Here is a 21,865-nt window from a genome sequence, read left to right on the forward strand (position 1 = left end):
ACATGCATGCAGGGTAACAAAGACATACCTTCATACAGATCACACACAGACACATACATGCATACACACACATACAGGCAGTGTCACATATACATACACTCATACAGGCAAAGTCACACATAGCCACATACAGGCATGGTCACACATACATACAGTGTCACCCAGACACATGCATACATACATTCACACATACAGGGTCACATATACATACACACATATACAGGCCAGTCACACATAGACACATACATACATACATACATGTATACATACACATACATACAGGCAGAGTCATACATACACATATACAGGAAGGGTCACGCATAGACATATACACATACAGGCAGGGTCTCACTTAGACATACAAACACACACATACAGGCAGGGTTACACATACAGTACACACGTAACACACACATACTGGCAGGGCCACACTTTGATACGTACGTACGTATGTACAGGCAGGGAAGGTTACACACTTAGAGGCAGGGTCATACATACATACATATAGTACATACATACAAACACACATAAAGCTGGGTCACACATACAGGCAGGGTCAGACATAAACACATACAGGTATGGTCACATATACATACATGCAGGGTCACACAAACATACCTTCATATAGGTCACACACATACACATACATACACACACATACAGGCAGTGTCACATATACATACACACATACAGGCAAGGTCACACATAGGCATATACATGCATGGTCACACATACATACATACATACACACAAACAGGCAGTGTCACACATGCATGCATGCATACATACAGGGTCAAACAGCCACATGCATGCATACATACTGTACATACATACATACTCACATACAGGCAGGGTCACAATTACATACAGACATGTACAGGCCAGTCACACATACATACATGCTTACATACACATACAGGCAGGGTCATACATACACATATACAGGAAGGATAATACATACATACATACATCCAGGGAGGGTCACACATAGACATATACACGGGATACGTTTAGGAAGCTGGCTGCCGCAATCCCGACCGCCAACTTCCCGAATCCTCCATCCCGCCTAGGGTTAAATGACAGGTGTCTAAAATCTAGACGCCTGTCATTTTCCCGACGCTGGGAGACAGGCACCCGGCATCCCGATTGAAGAGATTCCGGGGTGCCGCGAGCGGACAGCCGCGGAGGGGGAGGGTTAGGTTTAGGGCACCCGGGGGGGAAATAGGGTTAGGCTAGGGTGAGGGAGGGTTAGGGTTAGGCACCCCCGGGGGAGACTTAGGGTTAGGCATCCCCCCGGGGGACTTCGGGTTAGGCACTTAGAGGAGGGAGGTTGGGGTTAGGCACTTTGGGGGGATGTTGGGGTTAGGCACCCCTAAGGAGGGTTAGGGTTAAGGGAGTTGGTTAGGTTAGTTTATACTTACCTTAGGGACGATCGGATTTGCCAGCGCTGTCGGGCTTCCGCTGCCGGGCTCTGCTGTTTTGTCGGGCTGCCGCAGCCGGGAATCGAACTGCTGGGTTCACACATACATACATACATCCAGTACGTACGTACATAACACACACATACTGGCAGGGCCACACTTAGACAAGTACATACATACACACATACAGACAGGGAGGGTTACGCATACAGGTCACACATAGACACAACCAGACAGACAGGGGTACCTCTCTCACCTTGATGTAGAGCTAGTAGCTCCTTCCACCATGCAGCCAGGACATGCTACTGTAGTCCCGCCCTCTGCTGGGGTCAGAGGAACATGTGATCCTATGATCCCAGGACTCAGCGCACACTCTTCTCACACTGGAGTCACCATAGAGCATCAGAAAGGAAGGACTGGAGCTCCTGCTGCTGCTCTGTATCCCAAACCCCCACCCAATACTTCTCTAACACGGTTCTCCCAAAATCAGGAGAATCACATGACTCCAGAGCAGTGGCATAACTAGGGTATTTGGAGCCCAGGGCAAGTAACAAATAGGGGGGACTCCGTTTTCCGCTGAAGGCATGCATCAAAATAGTGGGCGTGGCCACATGCCACAAGGGGCGTCACCAATGGAAAATGGGGGCTTGGCAACATCACACACCACTGTTTCTCGTTACTCTGGGAACATTCCTTTCCATTCCTTATGCACCTTAATGCCCCAAGTAGTAATTCCCCTCTTGCAATGACCACTGTAATAGTGTTCCTTCTGCAACGTCTCCAGTAGCAGTGCCCCTTATGCATTGCCCCCTTTAGTAGTGCCCCTATACAGTGTCCCCAGTAGTGCACCGTTATACAGTACCCCCAGTAATGCACCCTTATACATTGCCCCCAGTAGTACCACTTATACAGTGCCCCCAGTAATGCCCCTTATACAGTGCCGCTAGTAGTGGTCCCCCTATGCAGTGCTCCCAGTAGTGCCCCTTATGTAGTGCCCACAGTAGTGGCCCACTTATGCAGTACCCCTAATACAGTGCCCCAGTAGTAGTCTCCCCTATGTAGTGCCCCCAGTAGTGGTCCCCCCTATGCAGTGCCCCTTATATAGTGCCCCCAGTAGTAACCCCTCCTATGGAGTGCCCCCAGTAGTGCCCCTTATATAGTGCTCCCAGTAGTGGTCCCCCCTATGAAGTGACCCTTATATAATGCTCCCAGTAGTAGTCCACCCTATGCAGTGCCCCCAGTAGTGGTACCCCCTATGAAGTGCCCCCAGTAGTGCCCCTTATATAGTGCCCCCAGTAGTAGCCCCCCTCTGCAGTGCTCCCAGTAGTGGTCCTCCTGATGCAGTGCCTCCAGTAGTAGCCCCCCCAGCAGTGTCAGACAAAGACAAACAAGTAAAAAAAATAAAACACATCCGAATGCTCGCTTCTGCTCCTCCATTCTCCTGGGCTGGCCCAATCTGCATTATGGGAGAGACGTCATGACATCACCCAGTGTGGGAGCCAGAAGATGAAGCTCATGAGTGAGCTCCAGCCCGGGTCCGGCAGTGGGCGCAGCAGTCAATGAGAGTCTATCTGACTGGCTGCCAGAACAAACACACTGCCGCCAGGTAGTATGAGTGTACTAGTCTGCAGCTGTGTTTGTTAGTGTGTAGTGTGGACTGCACTCTGTGACCACCCGTGTCCTGGACCGTGGTCAGCCGTGTCCCCCTCGCTGCTGGTCCGGTGGTGCCCTGGGCACGATCCCCGCTCGACCCCCCCCTAATTACGCCACTGCTCCAGAGACAGGCTAGGGAGAAATTGTTCTCCCTACAGCCTGATAAAAAAATATTACTATTATCATAAATTTTTTATAGAACGGCGAAAGGAATCATTAGTGCTTATAACATGCGTTGAAAAGTACAGTACAAACATACCAGCACATAAGGAGCTTAAAAATGTACAGCAGAAAAATAGCAGGACATAAACAATACCTACATCGTAGTCAAAAACAACACATTTTTATATGAATATATTCACTATAACTAAAAAAAAAAAACTTCACTGGATTAACCTGTTTCCCTATTGGCACAACAGACAGGTTCAGAGCCATATGAAAATATATACAGCTAATTAAACAAAGAGGTAATTACATTGCAAACCCATGTTTATATACACAGTGATTGAGAGGTCTGATTCTCTTTGATATGTGCATATTTATGATAGCATTACCATTGTAACATCTATTATAATGGCCCATGATTGTTTTGAGTATACTCTATATAGTTTGATAGACCTGTTTTATACTGGAAGTTTATTATTTTGTAAATATTTTTTTATGAATGATTTATGTATGAATTTGTAATAATAAATAGAGATGAGCGGTTCCAGTTCTCCGGACCCATCCGAACATTGCAATTCCGAGTCTGATCTGAGTCCAGCTCGGGTTTTACTTACTTACTCGGAATCCAAAACGAGGCAAAATGTGATCATCCCGCTGTCGGATTCTCGGGGGTTTTGGATACTAAAAAAGGTCCCGGTGATCGACGCCATTTACACTCTGGCTGTGGATAGTGGGCCTGATTCAGAGCCGGACGCTATTTGCGCTCGCTCGTTCAGAAAATAGGGGTGGCTATTCAAATGAACCGTTCGCTCTTTGCGGTCTGTTTACGCCTCTATGTCTGAACGAGTGAACAAAACTTGCGGTGGTTTTTTTAAAAAATATGCCCCCTGGCCGCTCACATCCTACGTCATGTCCGCTATTTATTAGATTAATCGAGTACATCGACCAGGGTATGAACTGCTCGCTATTCTTGTGGTTGGTTTTTGCTACCACAATTTTGCGAGCAGTTCTGGCTATAAAGTAACCCAGTGACGTGGTCAATGACGCTGCTGTATTAATTATGCACTCCCTTAAATTGCCCGTTTTGACCTTTAAGCACGCCTGCGTTCGGATCTCCACTCCCCGTTTTCAAGCACCTTCCCCTGTTACCACCCACATACGCCTCATTCTGTCACTCAAAATAGCAGACATTCGCTATTTAGCGAACAAACGATTTTCGTCAGCACTGACTGGTTCGCGCATGCGTATTATGCATGCGCAGTTGGGAAAACATCACTCGGAGCGAACGAGTGGCCACTTACGAGCGGCTCTGAATCAGGCCCAGTGTACAGACAGCAGACGTGCTCTGTGCAGCTCTGTCTGTCCAAGGGTGCAGTGTTGTCGGGGTGGGGCTGCAGTACATAAAGTGGGGGGGGTGCTGCTGTGTCACTGTTGTCCTGTCAATCAAGGGGCTGGGGTGGCTGCAGTAAATAAAGGCCTGCTGCTGTGTTGTCCAAAAAGGGGCCGGGGCTGCAGTACATAAAGTGTGTGTGTGGGGGGGTGCTGCTGTGTCACTGTTGTCCTGTCAATCAAGGGACTGCAGTACATAAAGGGCTGCTGCAGTGTTGTCCATAAGTGGCCTGGGGCTGCAGTACATAAAGGGGGGCTGCAGTACATAAAGAGTGCTGCTGTGTTGTCCTGTCCATCAAGGGGCTAGGGTTGCAGTAGAGGGTTGCGATGTCGTCATAAGGTGCTCAATCAGTCCAGGGGTGCTTTTCCCCAGCGTAAAAAAATAAAAATAAATAATGCATACTAGCCGACAATCAGCTCCAGCCTTCCGTGAGGGAGCTGATTGTCGGCTAACAGCGGGGGGCAGGGATGGCCATTGACAGCACATTGTGGGCAAAGCCAGGGCGGGGCCGCGCGATCGCGTTATCGTGTCCCCGCCCCTTCTTCGCAATGCCGTTATTCTCGGCATTGTGAAGCAGGGGGTGGGGCCACGATGACACGATTCAGAGCAAATCGCGTCACCCCCCCCCGCTGCGGGGGTTTCTAGATTTTTCTGCAGGGAGGTCGGGAGGGTCGCAGGCTTCCGGGAGGCTTGCCTGCCTTTCCGGGGGGCCAGGAGCGGCACCTGAAAATCGAGAGCCTCCTGGCCAAATCGGGAGGGTAGGCAAGCTATAAATAATGATGGTATAGATGCGCTCAAAAAAACCTTTTGCTCTGGTGTGCAAATGAAAATGATAAAAGAAACAAGGTATCTAAAGGTTTAAACTAATCTTTACTATTCGAAACTGAAAGTAAACATGCATAGAAAAATGGTATACATTAACAAAAAGTAGCTCTGATCAATGTCAAAGACGCAATAAAAAAATGTCCATACTAAGTAGCAAAGACAGCTAAAGCTGTAACGATGGTGGTGAACACCTGAATAAGGTGTGGGGGGAGGGGGGGAGTTAGATCTCTTATTCAGTTTAAACCTTTAGATACCTTGTTTCTTTTATCATTTTTATTTGCACATCAGAAAAAAAGGGGTTTTTGAGCGTATCTATACCATCATTATTTAATTTATTATCAGAAGGTCAGACACCCTTCTTCATAGACGCAGCACACCCCGCCCATTAGGACCTTACCCTATGCATAGTGATTTATCCAGATTTTTTTTTTAAAATAAAAATTAATATTTATCATTCCACAAAAAAATAAAAAATCTTTTTTTGTGTGTGTGTGTACTAGCTACACTGTTATTGTTCGGTGACATTGCCAGCCAGACCACAGTTTATGATCCACGTATTTGTGACTCTGTAGGTGGTCCGTCCGCACTCCGCAGGGGTGCATTGTTGTCCATAAAGGGGTGCTGTGTTGTTCATCAAGGGGCTACTACCTCATCCAGGGGTGCTCTTCCCCAGTGTAAAAAAAATTATTGTTCGGTGACACTGCCGGCCAGACCGCAGTTTACCATCCACATATTGTGACACTCTCAGTCATAGCGCAGTGTGTTATTCTTATTCATAAAAAATATTGTGACACTGTAAGTGGTAGCACAGTGTGTTATTCTTTTCTTATTCATAAAAAACCTTGTGACACTGTAAGTGGTAGCACAGTGTGTTATTCTTTTCATATTCATAAAAAATATTATGACACTGTAAGTGGTAGCAAAGTGTGTTATTCTTTTCTTATTCATAAAAAATCTTGTGACACTGTAAGTGGTAGCACAGTGTGTTATTCTTTTCATATTCACAAAAAATATTGTGACACTGTAAGTGGTAGCAAAGTGTGTTATTCTTTTCTTATTCATAAAAAATATTGTGACACTGTAAGTGGTAGCAAAGTGTGTTATTCTTTTCTTATTCATAAAAAATCTTGTGACACTGTAGGTCATTGATACCGCAGTGTAATATTTAAATTAGTACAAATTGACGTGTGTGCTGTATACCACTTCATTCGTGTTTGTTGATATGGAGAACGATCATTTGAGAGGAGAGCAGGAACCACATACTAGGGCTGGAGCTGCTGCCAGTGCCACCAGTCATGACGATACTAGTCCGTCTACATCATCTACTAAAGCCAATGCCCAAGGTCAACAGGGCTTAAGTCAGGGCATCTAAAATCAAAGAAGCAATCTTTTACATTGGTAAAGAAAAAAACATCAAAGAGAAAGTTAGCTGCAGAAAGACATAAAATTGGCAATATGCCTTCCACCACACGATGTGGCAAGGAAAGGCTAAGGCCTTTATTTATGACTGGTGGTTTTGCCTCTTATGAAGATGTAAGCACTTCTCCCTGTAGATGTTTTAAAAAAAAAATTGTTAAGGCACAGGAGCCAACTGTGCGCTCAGAAATGTAACAAATCCCTGAGGAGAGTCTAAAGGTGCCCATACACAGTGTGATTTGCAAACGATCCGATGTCATATGCAGGGGTGTTTCTAGAGAGGAGGAGGCCCATGTGCAGTCTCTGACACGGGCCCCCTCCTCTCCACCCGGCAGCCGGCAGCGTACTGAGCTGTGCGCGGCCAGCGCCGGAGTTATAGACTCTGGGCACTAGAGTGTGCCCAGAGTCTATAGTGTATGCACAGGTCACAGGGAAAATGGCCGCGGCGGGCATTTTCCCCTGTACTGCGCATGCGCAAACGATGGGAAACTGGCCGCCGCAGCCATTTTCCAGTCGTTTTACAGTGCCGGACCCCCGCGCAGATGTGGGACTCCGGAGAGGTAAGTAATATTATGGGTGTAGGGTGTGCGGTGCGGGGCCCCCCTGGAACCAGGGGCCCATGTTCCCCGCACACCCTGCACCCATTATAGATACGCCCCTGGTCGTATGCAATCTCCCTTGAACTCTCTCTGGCAGCTGAAATTACCGATGTGCAGCAAAAGCTGCACGATGTTCACCCAATCTATCATGCATGATCTAAAGAATTACATATTAATTTGATAGAGTGCGATATGACACAGATGCAGGCTCGTATCTGGGAGATCCGTGCTACATGCATCTGTGTCATTGACAGAAGCATGGACAGGATCAGTGAGACCCATCTGTGCTGCTGTGTAATTCAATGACACAGATGCACGCATGGACCAAGGATATCTGTGCTACATGCATCTGTGTCACTAACACAGAAGCACATACGGGATCAGTTAGACCCGTCTGTGCTGCTGTGTATTTCAATGACACAGATGCACGCATGGACCAGGGAGATCTGTGCTACATGCATCTGTGGGATCAGTGAGACCTGTCTGTACTGTTGTGGTAAAAAAAAATGATTCCTGTGTAAAAAAAAAAAAAAAAGGAAAAAAACGGCGTGCCCCCCCACCCCAAAGATCAACCAGCACCGGGCTTTTAGTGACCCAGTGCTGCTTCTGCTTAAATACGGGGGACAAACAATGTAGGGGTCCCCGTATTTTGCGCAACCAGCACAGGGCTCTGATCTGGTCCTTGTTCTGGAAATACAGGGGGAAAAAATTAATAGGGTCCCCCTGTATTATCCAGAACCAGCACCAGAGTTTTTCTAGCAGGGGACTAATGCCACAGCCAGGGGAGCCCTAGTCAGCCCAGGCTGGGGATCCCAGGGGAGATGGGGACCCCCTAATAAAAGAGTCCCCTCTCCAAGGCAACCCAGGCCTAGGCTGATAGCCCGGGGCTATCTCTGGCACCCCTGGGCGGTGGGTGCCGAGTTGATTATGTAGTGTTATCCATTTGAAGTGTGGAATATATTGTCTTTTGCTGTGGAACTGCAGGTCCCAGCAATCCTTCCCCGCATGCTGGTACTTGGAAAACCACAAGTACCAGAATACGGGGCATTTCGGGCCCGCTGGTACCTGTAGTTCCACAGCAAAAGCAATATTAAAATAAACACAGGACACACACTGTACAAAGTAAAAGTTTATTAAAACTAGGGGTGTGCACCGGCCACTTTTCGTGTTTTGGTTTTGGATCTGGATCTTTCTTCGTGTTTTGGATCTGGATTGGTTTTGCCAAAACCACCCTTCCGTGTTTTGGGTTCTGGGTTTTGTGTTTTGGATCTGTATTTTTTTGAAAAAAAGCATAAAACCAGCTAAAATCACAGAATTTGTGGGTTTTTCTGCTCCTATGCTATTATTAACCTCAATAACCTTAATTTCCAGTCTATTCTGAACACCTCACACCTCACAATAGTGTTTTTATGTCCAAAAGGTTGCACCAAGGTAGCTGGATGACTATGCTAAGAGATACGAGTGGGCGGCACAAACACGTGGTCCATCTAGGAGTGACACTGCAGTGGCAGACAGGATGGCAGTTTGAAAAACTAGGCCCCAAACTATACATAATGCAAAGAAAAAAAAGAGGTGCAAGATGGAATTGTCCTTGGGCCCTCCCACCCACCCTTATGTTGTATAAACAGGACATGCACACTTTAACAAACCAAACATTTCAGCGCCAGGGTCTGCCACACGACTGTGGCTGAAATGATTGGTTCGTTTGGGCCCCCACAAAACAAGCTGGCAATTAATCTGTCCCTGCACAAACTGGCTCTACGGAGGCAAGATGTCGTCCTCATCCTCCTCATCCACCGATTCCTCACCCTCTTCAGTGTTGTGTACATCCTCATCCTCACAGAGTTTTAATTCGTCCCCGCTGGAATCCACAACCACAGGTCCCTCTGTATGTTCTGGAGGCTGGTCTCCCTGGAAGAGTTGATAATTCATTTTATGAACATCATCTTCTACACATTTTGTGGAAGCAACCTCCTACGCCTTTCGCTGACAAGGTTCCCGGCTGCACTCAACACTCTTTCGGAGTACACACTGGAGGGGGGGCAACTCAGGTAAAATAGAGCCAGTTTGTACAGGGACCTCCAAATTGCTTCTTTTTCCTGCCAGTACAGGTACGGACTGTCTGACATGCCTACTTGGATGCTGTCACCGATGTAATCCTTTAACAGACAGACGCACGCTTGTCGCTGCTGCTTTGAAGATGCAAGTGCGGCTACATCGCACACAAATCACAAACACATTAAAAAAATAGTTTTTTATTTTTTGGAGCACTTTGAGGGTTACACCACCCTTTAACAGACAGACGCACGCTTGTCGCTGCTGCTTTGAGGATGCAAGTGCGGCTACATCGCAGACAAGTCACAAACACATAAAAAAAATAGTTTTTTATTTTTTGGAGCACTTTGAGAGTTACACCACCCTTTAACAGACAGACGCACGCTTGTCGCTGCTGCTTTGAGGATGCAAGTGCGGCTACAGCCCACACAATTCACAAAGACAGAAAAAAAAAGAACAATATTTTTAGTGTTTGTGTAGCACACTTTGAGGGTGTCACCACCCTTTAACAGACAGATGCACGCTTGTCACTGCTGCTTTGAGGATGCAAGTGCGGCTACAGCCCACACAATTCACAAAGACAGAAAAAAAAAGAACAATATTTTTATTGTTTGTGTAGCACACTTTGAGGGTGTCACCACCCTTTAACAGACAGACGCACGCTTGTCGCTGCTGCTTTGAGGATGCAGGTGGAATCTAGATGGGATTTGGAACCGGGGACACACTACCTCCATCAATTGTCTAAATCCCACTGCACTAATGGCGGATACCGGATGCACGTCTAACACCAACATAGCAGTCAAGGCCTCAGTTATACGTTTTGCTTCAGTATGACTGCTGTCATACTTCATCCTCATCGCTAGGGACTGTTGGAGGGTCAATTGTTTAGTAAAAGTAGTGATGTTCCTACTTCCTCTCTGGGATGATGAACAACTCCCAGCAGCAGCAACAGCACTAGGAGGAAGTGGTTCTTGATCTTTCCCTATTTTATTTTTATCGGAGAAAGTTTGGTCCTCCATTTATGTTATATTGATATATACGTGCGGCTAAAGCGCACACAAACACAGAAAATATTTTTTTATTTTTGCTGGAGAGTACTGCACTTTGTGGGTTACACCACCCTTTAAGAAATGAGCCAGCCGGCTCTTTACTTATGGGACACAGGCGCACGCTTGGCGCTGTTCCTTTGTTGATGCACGTGCAGCCACAGTGCACACAATTCACAAACACAGAAAATTATTTTTTTTTTGGTTTGGACTGGAGTGTACTTTGGGGGTTACAGCACCCTTTACCGGTCAAGCCAGCCGGCCCTTTACTTATGACACAGGCGCATGCTTGGCACTACTTTGTTGATGCACGTGCGGCTACTGCGCACACCATTCACAAACACAGAAAAAATATTTTGTTATTTGGTTTGGAGTGTACTTTGGGGGTTACAGCACCCTTTAACGGTCAAGCCAGCCGGCCCTTTACTTATGACACAGGCGCACGCTTGGCACTACTTTGTTGATGCACGTGCGGCTACTGCGCACACAATTCACAAACACAGAAAATATTATTTTTTTGGTTTGGAGTGTACTTTGGGGGTTACAGCACCCTTTAACGGTCAAGCCAGCCGGCCCTTTGCCTATGACACAGGCGCACGCTTTGCACTACTTTGTTGATGCTCGTGCGGCTACTGCGCACACAATTCACAAACACAGAAAATATTTTTTTTTTTGGTTTGGACTGGAGTGTACTTTGGGGGTTACAGCACCCTTTAACGGTCAAGCCAGCCGGCCCTTTACTTATGACACAGGCGCACGCTTGGCACTACTTTGTTGATGCACGTGCGGCTACTGCGCACACAATTCACAAACACAGAAAATAATTTTTTTTTTGGCTTGGACTGGAGTGTACTTTGGGGGTTACAGCACCCTTTAACGGTCAAGCCAGCCGGCCCTTTACTTATGACACAGGCGCACGCTTGGCACTACTTTGTTGATGCACGTGCGGCTACTGCGCACACAATTCACAAACACAGAAAATAATTTTTTTTTTGGTTTGGACTGGAGTGTACTTTGGGGGTTACAGCACCCTTTAACGGTCAAGCCAGCCGGCCCTTTACTTATGACACAGGTGCACGCTTGGCACTACTTTGTTGATGCACGTGCGGCTACTGCGCACACAATTCACAAACACAGAAAATAATTTTTTTGGTTTGGAGTGTACTTTGGGGGTTACAGCACCCTTTAACGGTCAAGCCAGCTGGCCCTTTACTTATGACACAGGCGCACGCTTGGCACTACTTTGTTGATGCACGTGCGGCTACTGCGCACACAATTCACAAACACAGAAAATAATTTTTTTTTTGGTTTGGACTGGAGTGTACTTTGGGGGTTACAGCACCCTTTAACGGTCAAGCCAGCCGGCCCTTTATTTATGACACAGGCGCATGCTTGGCACTACTTTGTTGATGCACGTGCGGCTACTGCGCACACAATTCACAAACACAGAAAATAATTTTTTTGGTTTGGAGTGTACTTTGGGGGTTACAGCACCCTTTAACGGTCAAGCCAGCTGGCCCTTTACTTATGACACAGGCGCACGCTTGGCACTACTTTGTTGATGCACGTGCGGCTACTGCGCACACAATTCACAAACACAGAAAATAATTTTTTTTTTGGTTTGGACTGGAGTGTACTTTGGGGGTTACAGCACCCTTTAACGGTCAAGCCAGCCGGCCCTTTATTTATGACACAGGCGCACGCTTGGCACTACTTTGTTGATGCACGTGCGACTACTGCGCACACAATTCACAAACACAGAAAATATATATTTTTTTGGTTTGGAGTGTACTTTGGGGGTTACAGCACCCTTTAACGGTCAAGCCAGCCGGCCCTTTACTTATGACACAGGCGCACGCTTGGCACTACTTTGTTGATGCACGTGCGGCTACTGCGCGCACAATTCACAAACACACAAAAAATATTATTTTTTTAGCACTTGGGGGGAGCACCCCTGATGGACAGAGCACCCCCTGGACAACACTACAGCACCCCTTTAGGACTGGGACACTGCACAGGACTTTGGAGTGGACACAGCCCCTATGGAGAACTACACTACACTACACAGCCCAGCAAGCCCTAACTCCCACCCTCCCTCTTCACTGTCCACAGCTGAGTGAGAAAATGGCGCCGACGCGGGTACCTTATATAGGATCCAAAACCCGCGAGACTCGGAAGGCGGGATGATGACGTTTTGCCTCGATTTCAGATCCGAGTCAGACGGGAAAAGTTGAGCCTGACTCGGATCGGCCTCGGATCGGGGCGGCTCGGGGGGGTTCGGATTTCAGAAATCCGAACCCACTCACCCCTAATTAAAACACATGCACACACATGTACTACTAAAAAAATGAAAAATTGCTAAAAATTGCTTTCTTTGTTGTTTTTTTTTTCTTTAAAAAATAAAATAATAATAATAATAATAATAATAATAATAATAATTAATAATAGTGTTAGGAGACAGAGTGAAATGTGATAAGGTGCCAGCCAATCAGCTCCAACTGTAATTTTTCAAACACACCCTGTGAGATGGCAGTTAGTAGCGGATTTGCTTAGTGTTACCTGCACTAGCACTTGAAGCCTATGTTGATAGTAGCAAAGTTGCAACAACCATTTCCAGCCTTTACCAGCCACGGCTGTTGCCACTATAGCAGAGTGACACACAAAGTGGGGTCCCCCACCAGTCCTATGTCAGTCAGAACAGGGCAGTATTCCCTAGTGACCAGCAAGAACAAGCCATTCCTGTGCTGATAGCACGAGAACTCATCCCAGCACCCTTGGGATGTGGGTGATGGGGTAATAATTATAGTTTAATGTTACAAAATATCTTTACTTACTGGCACACTTCAGGTCCCAGCAAGCAATGTCATGCCCAATTTTAATCTAGGGCCTGCTGGAACACACTATCCTCGTTTACCAATTTATGACTCACATGAATCCAATGGGAAGGTCCTGTTTGAGCCATGTCTGTTCCACCTCCTGATAGACAGGCATAGCACCTGTCATTTCTATATAAAGGAATGGTTGTGTACATGGTGTACTGCACATAGCTCTTCAGGCTGAAGGGTTTCCGGAAAGACTTCGCTAAGTGTCTACTGTCAGCAATATGGACGCTTCTGATAATGCTACGTATACAGTAGATGGCGTTGCCTAGTAGGGGAAAGTAAGGCATTACACTGCATGATAAGTAGATTTAAGCCACTGTCCCTATAATGTCTATGAGGATGATGGTAATTGATGGTAAGCTGCTTAAGACCGGAGGACATTAGTCCATTGATACATGGCTCAAATCAGTGAATACCTATTGGCTTTTCACTGTATGATAAATAGAGCCTCTGCTAGGTTAATTTATTGACTGACTGTTAGTGGAAAGGTATTTATTTTTTATATATTAACCTTTATTTATACAGCACATACATATTCTGCAGCACTTTACAGATATTTATTAGTCATTCACATCAGCAAATTTAAGTATAATGGTATATTTGGATGTGATAAATAGTCAATTGAGCAAACTATTTCCCTATAATGGTTTAATCAGTACCTTTTGATAGGATACTAAGATTCAAGTACTGTTTTTAAATGTCTGGGGTCATCACTGGGAATCCCAATCATGAATAGCATAAATAATTAAAATAATAAACAGTAGAAACTGACATTGTAGTACAGGTTGAGTCTCCCATATCCAAATATTCCAAAATACGGAATATTCCGAATTATTTTTGCATGACTGAGATAATGAAACCTTTCATTTTTGATGGTTCAATGTACACAAACTTTGTCTAAGGCACAAATTATTAAAGATATTGTATATAATTACCTTCAGGCTGTGTGTATAAGGTGTATATGAAACATAAATGAATTTCATGTCTGTACAGAAACTTTTCTTGAGCCACAAAATTATTGAAAATATTGTATAAAGTAACCTGCAGTCTTTGTGTATAAGGTGTATATAATACACAAATGCATTCTATGAGTATATTTGGGTCCCATTCCTAAGATATTTCATTATGTTATGCAATTATTCCAAATACGGAATATTCCGTTATCCAAAATACCCCTGGTCCCAAGCATTTTGGATATGGGAGACTCAGCCTGTACTACAATGAAGTCTGTAACCCCAAACAGCGCATTGTAGTCTTGTAGTTTCCACTTGTGTACTGACAACTCCACTTGTTTACTGACAATCACTAGTTGACTAAAACAACACTCAGCTCTTTTAACAGGCTTCAAACCGCAAAATGACAATGACTGGTATTTCTGTAGGCACCAAGACACTGCAGGCATTGGGGAATATTTCTGTAGGTAAAATCTGGACCTTAGAGTGGTAACACTACCTTGCTCATCCTACAACCCCTAGGGTGCCCATCTGCTGCCAGATGACCAATTCTAAATCTTTATTATTATTCATTAAATTGAGTTTGATTTGCTCTGTTCAGCTGTATTTGAATTCTTGACAATCAGAGTGAGGTAACAGAGCATCCTATATGTATCTAGTGCCGAGCTGCAGCCTCTGTATCTAGGGGCAGGTATAGCTGCAGTACTCAGACAGCACATCACAGGGTGATTGGGATCTGTCAATGATGATGGAAGTGACATTGAGGATTTAGAAGTAAGGAGTCTACAGCTTGCTATCTGGGACCATGTCACAGCTAGAACTGGACAGTGGCCACCATGAGCTGCACCCTGCCACCACAGAGGGATGGGGATTCCTTACTGACCTTTTTGCATTGGTATTGTTAGTATTGAGAAAGCTAATATTATTCTGACTATACCCTACGGAACATCATTCAGGGAGACAATGGCCTCCACAGAGTCTGTGGTGGCTTGGGGGCGCCGGGGGTTGTTGCTGCGCCACTGCAACTGTGAACGCTGACCTCTAAAGTGATTAGAGGCTAAAGAAGCCTCTGATTGCTTCAGAAGCCAGTGTTCCCAGTGATGCAGTGCGCGGGTGATATCATGGTTACCCGCGTTGTGAGGAGCCAGCGGGGCCGTGTTCTCAGGATCAAGTTAGATCCTTGCAACGTGGCGGAAGCGGCTGCCTGGACAGCGGCCGTGTGGAGTCAGTGATGCCCAGGCTGGACAGGTAAGTACTGGGGTCAGGTAAGTTCTGGGGGGCACTACTTTAAGCGGCACAACATAGGGCACTACTTTAAGGGGCACAAACGGGGGCACTGCATAAGGGGCTACAACTACAGGGGGCTCTGCATATGGGCTCAACTACAGTGGGCACTGCATATGTGCTCAACTACAGGGGCACTGCATATGGGCACAACTACAGGGGGCCCTGCATAAGGGGCACAACTACAGGGGACACTGCATAATGCGCACTACTACAGGGGGCATTGCATAAGGGGCACTACTACAGGTGGCATTGCATAAGGGGCACTACCACAGGAAGCACTGCATAATGGGCATAACTACAGCGGCAATAATATAGGGGGCACTGAATAAGGGGCACTAACTTGATACACACAGTTTACAGGTTATAAACTATGTTACCAATAATCTGGTTCTACACAGACATAGAAACTGTGCAACCTGTCTTGAGCTGAGGTGACAGATTGACAGGAGCAGAGAGGAGGGTTGGTGAGGTAGATCTTTCAGGGTAGGATGTAATGGGCATTACCGTGTGGCATTATGTGTAAGGGGCATTACTGTGTGGTACAATGTGCTATTAGGGGTATTAGTGTAGCATTATGTGTTATACGGGGCATTATTGTGTGGCATAATGTGTAAGGGGAATTACTGTGTGGCATAATGTGTTGTAAGGGGCACGCGCAGAAAAATGTCATCTTTGGGTGGGTTTGGGGGGGATGCCTGAAACTTTTTTGGCAGGGGGGAGCAAAATTAATATTTACGCCACTGATAATATCATCTGTTTTCCTAGGTGGATGGGGCATGACCAGGTCATGGAGGGATGTGACTAGTACTTTAGAAGATCCCATCTCCCTCCAAAGCAATACTGTGCATAGAACTGCTTGGTGCGGCACTGCCTTCATGTTGCTTGGAGCTGATGGACTCTACAAGGTAATTCTCCTAGTTTATTGAATCTGCTTAAGGTGTTGCCCCTCTAATTCAGCTCATGTCCTTGCATTTAAATATTTTGCCTATCTGCATATATTATACAAGGCCTCACATCTTGTCTCTTCGTCCTCGCACCTCTTTCCCCCTTGTCCTACTACACTTCTCCAGTCTCCCCTCTTTCCAATCCTTCCTGGCAAACACCTCTACCATTATGCCACTGTTATTACACAGTCTCATCCTCCTCAGTTTCGCCTAATCCATTATTTAACCTCCCCCTAATGTATCTTACCCTGTGCTTCTACATTTTAACTTTTTATGGGCAGGATCTTTAATAATATGCCCTATACAGCATGGATGGCCACGTTATAAGCAAAAATGATTATATGGATGATGGGTGTGGGGTGGCGTTAAGTCCTTCACTTTGCCAAGGGTGCCATTCCTAGAACCCCCCCATTATATTTACATATAATAAAATGTTATAAACAAAACACAGACAAAAGGGGTTAAAGCATATATGCCTACTCTCCCGGAGGTCGCGGGAGGCTCCTGATTTGTCAGGTAACCCCCCACACCCCAGGTAGAGTAGGCATTTCTCCCACATTCTGCCCACTTCACAATGAGGACATTTTCCGCGGTGATCGTGGGTCCCCATGTAGGGGACTGGGCTTAATGATGTGATTCTTGAAGAATCGCCTCATTTAGCCCCACCCCCTATTTAAATTTGTGTCAATCACAGCAATTTTCCACAAAGGGGTGGGCTTACCATCAGGCCTCACCCCCGTTGCAACCCGTCTGCTTCTCCTACCCGGCCTTCTCCCGGGGAGGAGAAAAAAAAAGTAGGCAAGTATGGATTAAAAGCCTTGGAAATCAGTTTACATATTTTCCCGTTTGTAATATTGTTTTCCAGTATTAACACAATTGGATTAGTGGGTACATTATTAATATACCACAACATGTTTAAGTCAAATACCAAAAATAAGCTGCTGGCAGTGATTAAGGGGTTTATTTATCATGGTGTGCGGGGGATAATCATCGCTAGAGCAATTCAGCTCTGAAAAGCAGCTGTTCCCATGATCGGTAACACTGCTACTTCAGTAGCAGCGTTACTTACCTGCCCCGTAGCCGGCATCTGCGCATGCATTACCTCAGGTCACACATGCGCATAGCCGCTGATTACGCAGTGATGAGGCAGTGGAGGGATCCATAGGCAAACGCAGGGGGGGTTTCCGTCTGCCTGGAAATCCCCCTCCCCATCCCACACCATGACCACAATAGAAATAGTAATATAATAGACTGCTACTTGTGCTGCATGATCTTCTCAGTATCACAAATGAAATAATTAGCACCACCTGTGGATCTTTTAACATGTATCAGCCAGTAATAAATAACCTGTGCACCAACTAGAAGATCTGGAAAACATGCACTGTTAGAGATGCACTGCTATAGAGCCCAATATGTACATATACAGTATGTCCAGGGCAGTGCTAGGTTCTTCTGCTGCTCCTCCAGGCTCCCGGACTTGCTCCAGTAGTCTGGAATGGTGCCCACATTTAAAATAAATACGTTCAGCTCAGGCAGGATGGCCTACTGGCGCATCTAATGGCTTACTGTGATCGCTGGTCCTGTATATGCAGGAATTATGACACACAATACACTTTGTATGATGCTTATTAAAGCTGGTTAAGTACTAGTTCTGCCCTTTTCATTGACAGTCCACACTCGCTCTAAAATTAAGACTTTGGAAACCCCCCCTCTGGAAATCCTGCGTTTGCCACTGGGATCCGCTGGGATCCCACTTTTCATTCCCAAAACTTCTTCCCATAGGAAGGAGCAGGGCTCCCAGAATGAGTGCCATCTGAAGATGGTGTTTGTTTTCGCAGGCAAACTCTGAAAACTTTTTTTCAGAGTTTGCTGAATATCAGGTGGTCCTATCGGAGCCCTGATGATGAACCTTAATTATGCAGAAACTGTGTAACAAGTCATTAAGGGACGATGAATAGACGTCTTAAACCTTTTGATATAACCACAGAAAGAAAGCAATTTGCAATATTTTATTAAGCTGCATGTTACTGGGATGCTTATTGCAATCAAACATAATGTTTTGACCACGGAGATGTAACTAGTCAATTAATAAAATAAAACTATAACTAAAAAATAAATGGTTCTTATACAAGTTTGACTACACTTGTCACAGCTTATTCAAGCAAGTTTGCAAATCTGATATATGGCTGAGTGCATGGAATATTTTAAGACATAAGAAAGGCTAAAAAAACTAGCATATTTCCATCTACTTTGCAAATAAGTAAGTACTTGTATGCCATTGCAACCCCTTCTAGTGCACTAATCACGATTTTTTTATGATACTTTTGTATTAAAGCTGTGCTATCATGTGCAGCAAATTGGCTCTGCCCCTTCCCAAAGTCCTGGGGGTATATTTACTAAATATAGAAGTAAATATACTTTATAGAAGTTTATAGAAGTGGAGGTGTTGCCCATAGCAACCAATATGATTCTACTTATCATTTATCTAGCACATTGTAGAAGATAATAGTTAGAATCTGATTGGTTGGTATAGGCAATTACTGCACTTCTAAAAACCTGCACTTTAGTAAATATACCCCCTGTTATCCTGTGGATGCAGACTAATAAAACAGGACCTCAGTTCAGTTATTGATCACAGCTGCTTCAAATAAGAAAAATTCTCTGATAAAAAAATTGTTACCAGATAGAAAAACAAAGAAACGCTATAGTAACCACGGCACCAATTAAGTGACATTTTTACTAATAAAATTGTAGTTTCAAAGATATAAGGGTCTATTTACTAAGCCTTGGATGGAGATAAAATGAATGGAGATGAAGTGAATGGAGATAAAGTGAATGGAGATAAAGTGGGACATGTACTAAGCTCTGGAAAGTGATAAATTGGAGAGTGATAAACTACCAGCCACTCATCTCCTAAAGGCCCTCATACACGGTGCAATAAAGCAGCCGATCCGACTGATTGGTACGATTTGGCTGCTATACCACACCATGTATGGGCCTGATGTCGGACCGAGCGTGCGACCCGTACATCGAACCCCCTGGTCTTACTGCAGGTTCAGTTGATCAAGGGATGCGATGTGCAATCTCATGCAATGCTATGTGGGAGGAGGAGGGGGGAGCTGGCATATTGGGCGGTCAGCCACCCGATTGCACCATGTGTGGGGACCGCCCGATATGGTGGACCCCTGATCCCCTGTCATGTCGCACGGTGCCTATCACGTCATGTATGGCCGCCATAACTGTCATGTTACAGGCTGTTTGAAAAATGACAGGAGCTGATTGGTTTGGTACTTTATCACTTTACAATTTATCACTTTCCAGAGCTAAGTACATCTGTCCCAAAGTCCCAACCAATCAGCACCTAACTGCCATCCCACAGGCTGTGTTTGAAAAATGACAGTAAAGGTGCCTAGACACTAGACGATGCAATATCGTCAGTGATTTCCCTTGAACTCTCCCCAGCACTCCAGAACATGATATGGTGAATAAACTGTACAATCTAACCAATGATCAATCATGCACAATCTAAAGATTTGCATATCTATAGTTCGTGCACGATATATAATGGGCTGTCAGAGACACACAAATGCATGAACGGATCAGTGAGATCCATGCAAGCATCTGTGTAAATTTAAAAAAAAAAAAAACGACGTGCCCTTCCCCCTAAACACTACCAGCTACTGGCTTTTCAGAGCCAGTCCTAGTTGTGAAAATACAGGGGACAAACAAGGTAGGGGTCCCCTGTATTTAACACAACCAGCATCAGGATTTTCAGAGCCAGTCCTAGTTGTCAAAATACAGGGTACAAAGGATATAGGGAACCCCTGTATCTAGCACAACCAGCACTGGGCTCAGCTAAGCCGTTCCTGGTTTTGGAAATACAGGGGACAAAAAGAGTATTATCCATAACCAGCACCAACTCTTTCTAGCGTGGGAGTAATGCCACATCCAGGGGAGCCCTTTCCCCGGGTCCCCCAGCCAAAGCATTACCTCCCCCAGCCAAGGCCGGGGGATCCCTGGGGGAGGTGGGATCATCAGTGCATCTGTGTCAAGTAATGACTTTAGCAAAGTGCGGGTCAACTGGACAATATGCTGTGGATCTTACCTGCTGTAGGTAAGATCTGAAGATACAATGGACGACCGGAGGGTACGTGCATCGGCATTGTTATCGTAAGTGGACCCTCATGATTTGCACATATTATGCACAATGTGTCATTCCGATGCGTCGGAATCGGCCAAATCATGCATAATATCGCCTAGTGTGTAGGCACATTTAGGAGCTGAACAGATATGGATTGTGGGAACAGAGCAAATGTAGTGTGTGTATTTAACCACTGCACGTAATATATATATAAAAAAAGGGTCAGTTTATTTATATTACAGAATTTTAATAACCTTCAGAAATTAAACATTCCAGTATCAATAAATATTTTTAGTTTAAAACTTGGTGGTGTATAAAGTAAGTACTAAATTAAAACCAGAAGGGAATCCCGGCATCAAAATATGTAAAGAGTCGCTAGTTGTAATAAGGACCTAACCTGTAGGTAGGTAATTGAAAGTGAGTTACCGTGTCCATACCATATAACAGGAGGATTCCCGAGATGATGGAATTTCTGCAGCTCCATGCAGTCACACTTGGGCTATTTTCTGTAATCCTGTGTTTTTATGAGGTAGGATTCAATAGGATCGGAGAAACAACTCACTCGCTTTTGACCAGCATTCAACTGGAAAATACCCGGAGTGATGGAATTCCTGCAGCTCCGTGCAGTCACTCTTGGGCTGATTCCGGTAGTTCGGTACTTCATGAGTTAGCATTCAATAGGACCGGAGAAACAACTCACTTGGTGGTAGTACTTAGACCAGCTATAATTTGATATGTGATCTGGGATTAATGATGGGGGGGTCTTCTAACACGTTTCACTGTTAGTCACAGCTTAGTCAGAGGCTTAGTGACCCCTTGAACTATTCCATGGGATAAATACCCTCCCAACATGATATCAATTACATGCAGGTGTACCAATTGCAGGGAAATTAATTAATGGATTAGAAATATATGCTACCCATATGTGCAGTGGATTAAGGGAAATAGTGCAGACAGATCTTGTATTCAAATTCAACTATATAAAAAGTATTTAAAAATTACTTACAGCTCTCCCGATTTTCCATTTGGATTTGTTTTACTAACCATAATAAAGAATCACTATGGACTGGAGCCAGTGACACGAATAT

At 45.1% G+C, this 21,865-nt stretch overlaps 1 protein-coding gene across 1 annotated transcript in view; it reads left to right on the forward strand.

Moving 5' to 3' along the window:
• The window catches only part of LOC148477669 (transmembrane protease serine 11C-like), a 366,464-nt gene that overhangs the window by 2,303 nt on the left and 342,296 nt on the right, over positions 1-21,865 (forward strand). The window contains exon 2 of the mRNA XM_088456393.1: positions 16,458-16,597. Coding sequence (XP_088312519.1) covers positions 16,584-16,597 — 14 coding nt within the window. The 5' untranslated portion in view covers positions 16,458-16,583. The remainder of the gene's footprint in view (positions 1-16,457; positions 16,598-21,865) is intronic.

The sequence above is a fragment of the Taudactylus pleione genome, unplaced genomic scaffold (assembly GCF_031769625.1).
Source record: "Taudactylus pleione unplaced genomic scaffold, aTauple2 ptg000703l, whole genome shotgun sequence".
Classification (NCBI taxonomy): Eukaryota; Metazoa; Chordata; class Amphibia; order Anura; family Myobatrachidae; genus Taudactylus; species Taudactylus pleione.